Source organism: Frankliniella occidentalis, unplaced genomic scaffold (assembly GCF_000697945.3).
Source record: "Frankliniella occidentalis isolate FOCC.00 unplaced genomic scaffold, Focc_3.1 Scaffold180, whole genome shotgun sequence".
NCBI lineage: Eukaryota > Metazoa > Arthropoda > Insecta > Thysanoptera > Thripidae > Frankliniella > Frankliniella occidentalis.
In genome coordinates this window covers 233474-239011 of record NW_026267306.1, presented here as the reverse complement: position 1 = coordinate 239011, position 5538 = coordinate 233474, and the positions used below count along the sequence as shown (strand labels likewise).

Sequence of the window (5538 nt, the reverse complement as noted above, 5' to 3'; positions counted from 1 at the left end):
GCGGGCAAAGAGTTCATAAAAACGCGCTCTGGAAATTCACTGAGACGGAACCGGCCCTCTGTTGATCACGGCAAATCACAGGTCGCGGGCGGAAGAGAGACAGACGGGGCGAAGGTCGCGATCAACGACGGACCGGACGGACCTGGACCCTGGACTCACGTGGTGGGCTCGTCCAGGAACATGAGGAGGGGGTTGTTGATGAGCTCCAGGGCGATGGAGAGCCGCTTCTTTTGGCCGCCCGACAGCTGCCCCGTCCTGGTGCCGCGGTGGTCCAGGAGGCCCAGCGTGTTCAGGATCTCGTCAATCTGCGCATGGAAGAAAGTTGTAGTCAATCCTTTCAAAAAGACTTCATTTATTTTAAGAATAAACGCGTGATGGCCGAGGCATTCTTACGATGGCCTGGTGTTCCGCCCTCGGGACTGCTCGCGTCAGCTTGAGCTCGGCCGCCAGGGACATGTTCTCCTGCACGGTGAGCAGCGAGTGCAGCCTGTCGTCCTGCTGGATGTAGCAGGACATCCGCCTGAACCTGTCCAGGTTGCGCGGCCGCCCGTTCACCATCACGTTCCCGGTAACGCCACTGATCCTGCACGCGGGATTTCACACATTAAGTACATTATTCATGGACATTAAGTTTGTTGGTGGCAAAAACCAAAAGTTTTAGTTTCCTTACCTGTATCCTGATAATATGTCGAGGAGGGTGGACTTGCCGGCACCAGACGGGCCCATGATCGCAATGAGCTGACTCGGGCAAAACCGGCCATTGACTCGGATAATTTCTTTCTGACCTGGAACAAGCAACAGAGACGAAAAAAAAGGATTAGAAAAGCAAAAGAAAACTATTCGTCACAGATCAGTCAGCATAATGGGAAAAAATACACAGAGACCAGATAACGAGCTATCGCCGCATATTGCATAACTAATGAGGCGTTAAGCTCGCCACGATAGTGCGGCCCTGCTCATAGCGTTCAAAATCCAAATTAACATCTTTCTGCTCGCTTAAACTTTGACTGAAACAAGGTTGCTCCTTGTCTTATACCAGCCGGACGACCTAACAGCAGCAGCCCTTCTCACGAGATAGGAGAGTTTGCTCTTGGGCGGCAAACACATTGCACAGTCGCTGGACCGCTACACAGCAAGGAAAGAAATAGGTTTACTTTGAAAAAGATGGTGATGTATTTATAGCGCCAACGTGCTCTTGCCTTTGCCCGCCGTGGGCCAGGCAGCCCAAAGCAAGAGATTATGTCGAACGTGGGGCAGGTTAGTGGCCTCAGAGCGAAGGTGTCGGTCGGTGCGCCGATACTACAACGTCTCAGACGAGTCAGACGTGCCCCGCCGGGGGGACCCCAGCCGCCGGGGATAGAGCACGAGTCATTGCTCAGTCATTACGCCCCCGAGGGCACGGGGGGCAGGGGGGGGGGAATTGGAATAATTTTAAACTATTGTGAAACCAAAAATAATCTACATAGCATGTATATTGAAGAAACATACCCATCTGTTTGGTATGTTTGGAGTTATTCATATTCATCAACAATGTATCTTCGCTAAAACTCAATAATTACCACAAAAATAAAAAGAGTGGGCGGGCAGATATTCGCCAATAAACTCGTGCGCCGGCCACCCTGGGCCTGAGCAACCAACCTCTTTCTACGGTTGTCCGTTGACGGCGGCGGCCCAACGGCGGCCGGCTGAGACGGCCCTTCACTCAATGATAGTGCCCCCCCCCCTCCCTTCCCCATTTACCCCTCCATAACCCCGTAAGCGGTACAAAGCGAACGCTGGTGCCGCTCGCCCGGCGGCCGGCACAGTGTTGCGGCGGACAGATATTCTGTTTGGCTCGGCAATCTCTCTCTCCCGCGCTTGCTCTTCGGCTTCAGCGATAACCTGACGTACAGCCTCGCGCCTCTGGGGTCGCCTCCCCCCTCCCCCAACCTCCTCCTCGCCTCCCCCATTCACTCGCACGTGCCGCGGCCGCACCGCTACCGGCTCCTCGGACAGGACACGAAATGGTCATGACGGTGATGCCTCGTAATGGCCGGTAATGCGTCTCAGAAACATTAAATGCTGCTGCATGCACGGGCGCTCCATGTGTGAATGTCGCCTGCTCAGCACTTCAGGTCCGGTCGCCACCGATTAATTGGCAGAAAAAGGATTCCTCGTCTTGTACACGACAACGACCGAGGTGCACATTGTACGTAGTTAGAATTTTCAGGGTAGCAAAAAAAAAAAGATCGTCATTGAATACGGCGTCTGTAGATACTTTGTCCAGACAGTATACATGTGAGCTACAAATCATTTTCACAGTCATATCCAGTTACTTTTTAGTCCGGTGTCATTTTCCAGTCGCAGTCATTATCCATTCAGTAATTTTGTAGTCACAGCTGCGCACAACTTGGTTCATTTTTCTCCAGTCATTAGCATCGCGCCACTCTCTTTTCCGCGGCGGCGTATCCAGGACACTCCACGTCCCCCGCCCTCATCTCTAAAGTACTCATGAACACAAGACAACACGAGTCTTATACGCGGCAGGGAGAGGGGGGGGAGGGGTGCACAGCCCAGCACACCGAAGGTGAAAGTGAATCAGTCCGACCAGGCAGCAGCACCAGGGCCATCTGGAGGTGTGTGTGAGTGAGAGAGACAAAGAGCACCACAACGCACCGCCCAACAAAAATAAAACAGAACGCGGGACAAAAGCGCGCCAAGGCAAAGGCGGCGATAAACCGTGTGAATCACAAACACGACGACGAATGCCCCGTCGCAGCGGCGACCGCTGCTCTTGCTGCCGTGCCAACACTACTTGAAGCGTTACAAGCATTACGAGCTTTATCAGGCTGCTGACCCTTGCTGCAGCGACACGCCCGTGTGCCTCCCCCCCCCCCCCCCCTCCTCTCTCTCTCTCTGTCCTCTCCATCCCGCGCCCGAGGCGTCCGCGAGGCAACCTCACAGCAAGAAAGCGCGCAGAGTCGGCAGCCGGCGCGCACTGCGGAGAAGAAGAAGAAGGGCTTCCTTATTCACGGTGTGACGTCACGCGGGTACCCATCGGCGGCAGTGTGCCGGGTACTAGTACCCGACCCGGCAGTAGTATAGCGGCGCGGCAAACCGAAATGACACGCAACACGGCGGATGAATTGCGGCGTTTACGCTGTCCACTCACGCTCGCGGCGCGGGTACGCACGGGCCGGGCCAAAGCACGCGCGTGACCGCCGTGTCTATGAGAGGGACGTGCCGGCCAGGACGCGTCGCTGCTGGGCGCGAGGACTATCGTCGTGTCTGACGTCACACATCGGCAGCCAGCGAGCAGCTGGAGCCGTCCGTCCTCTGTATGGTACGTGGTACCACCCGCGCCGGCGACCGCGCCCGCCCGGATCCGAGGAAGTACCTCAACCAGTTTTCTCTCCTGTGGACGGGGCGGGCCGGGCGCGGGACACTTGCGGCAGCGGCAGGTGGGAGGTATTAGCCGTTACCGGTCGGTGGTGCGGCGGCCTGGTTTTAAAAAGGCGCGCGCGCGTCTCGTCGTGTGGAAAATCACCCGGACAAAGCGAGCAACGAGTTATACGATTGACAGCGGAGGCGGAACGGTTCAGGAGGAGGAGGGAGAGCGCAAAGCGAGAGCATCCTCTCTCGGCAGCATCTCGGTGAAGTACTACTACTACTGTACCGCGACGTACGACCTTCGCGAACGCATCGCTCGAGCGTCACGCCCATATGCTCTCCGGTGCACACTTTCGCATGACACCGGTTGAGTCTGTTCGCCCGCGGGCGCCCTGAACCTCAGGTCGTGATTGCTTCTAAAAACGATGGGAGAAGATGGATTTCAGGTTTGAATATTTTCGTTGTTGTTAAAAATACGATTTTCATTCATATTTCGTTATTTTTAATATCGGTGCTACAAAACGTTTCCCAACCAGCCATATTCTCGCTTTTTTCATTTCTTGACTCAAATCTAGGCCAGTGGACAATATTTCATGTTCGGCAATCGGGCTGCTAGCATGGCGGGAACGTTGACGCAGACTGGTAAGACCCGATTCGACTCGGGCCGGGGTCCCCTCCCCGGGGGCCCACGACTTCCCCGCGGCCCAGCCCACCCAGCTCCATCATAGAGGCCCTGCGGCCGAACCCATAGCGAGACGGCGTGGCAATGCGTGGCCCGGCGGAGCTCTAGCTGGGTGTGCTAATGATCTGGTTCCTGCCCAGTCACCCATATTGTGTGCAAATGGGCCGGCCGAGGAGGACCACACCGACTGTAAAGGATGCAACGTGAACGCGCCGGCCGGCCGGCACCGGCGTCGCAAACAGGGTCATAGGGTCATTGGTTCCAAAAATCTCTAACCTCTTTCAATCAGGGGAAGGCCCGATCCGACGTGGGTGCGCGCGGTCACGCTGTACTACAAGAGGTTGCTACCCAACCTCCGTCTTAATTTGTATGGTTATTTTGAAGCGGAGTTTCCCATCGGCCTCTGATGACCACGGGTGCCTTGGGAGCCAGTAGGGAACCCGCGGGTGCCTGCGGTATACAGTCAAGTTCCTAGCTTAAGGCAGTGCACCAGGTAAATCTATACCACCAGGTAGAAGCCTTGAGGCAGTGCACCGGGTAAATCTATACCACCAGGTAGAAGCCTGCTGCACTACATGAGCTTGCCGTCACTTCTTATCGCCAACGGAGGAGAAGACGTAACCGGATTTGAGCGGCAGCGCTCTCGAAACGTTCAAATGACTGAAGGAAATAAACGAAGGCTTCAACGGTACTCACCCTTACGGAAACCTAGGCTGACGGTGTAGGCGAGGTCCTGGAACTTGACCTCGACGGGCTCGCGCTTGGGCAGGTGCGGCAGGGTCTTGCTGGTGGCAAGGGCGGTGGGGGCGGCCGCGGGGGCGGCGGCGCCGTTGGCCTGGCGGGAGCCTTGCGGCGCGGCCGCAGCCTCAGCAATCACAGCCTCCATTCCGACTCACGCGGGCTTTTCACTTTCACTGAGCACTTGCTGCTGCTGCGGTGCTCGGAGCAGAGCGGGGCGGAGCACTCGGATACACTGCCGTGTGTCTGTCCCCTCTGTCCTCTCGCGGCTCGAGCTTGCGGCCTAGCGCTCGGCGGGGCGCGGCGGGGCGGGGGCTGGACGTGGTGCAGCGGCAGCGGCCCGCTCAGCGGCGGCGGCAGCAGCAGCAGCAGTGGCGAATCTCGGATGACATCATCATCATCATCACGGGCATCACGACCGTCTGCGGGGCGAATCTCTGCAACACACACACAAGTAGTACACATTAGCACACAAGTTCAATGCGCGTGCCATTACAGGCGTATACGATAGCTCGGGGTTGATGAGGTATGTATTAGTGGCGCGCCGGACGGTGTGAACGCACCCGCACTGACCCATACGACGGCTGACCTGACCTGGCCGCCGACCCCCGAAAGCTTCACGCGACAATAATAACCTCTCATACCCCTCAATGTGGCCCACCCCTTTCCAGATACTTCCAGTGCCATCGTCCTGCTCCTGCTCCCGCTCCAGTCGCAGCCAGGTCGCAGCGCACCTCTGGCCAGAGGGC

At 57.0% G+C, this 5538-nt stretch overlaps 1 protein-coding gene across 1 annotated transcript in view; it reads right to left on the bottom strand.

Annotated features, from left to right (window-relative positions):
• The window catches only part of LOC113206924 (ATP-binding cassette subfamily G member 4), a gene marked incomplete in the record, with an annotated part of 11948 nt that extends 6722 nt beyond the window's left edge, over window positions 1–5226 (bottom strand). The window contains 3 exon segments of the mRNA XM_052271957.1: window positions 394–583; window positions 671–785; window positions 4748–5226. Coding sequence (XP_052127917.1) covers window positions 394–583; window positions 671–785; window positions 4748–4937 — 495 coding nt within the window.
• Window positions 5227–5538: the final 312 nt, after the last annotated feature.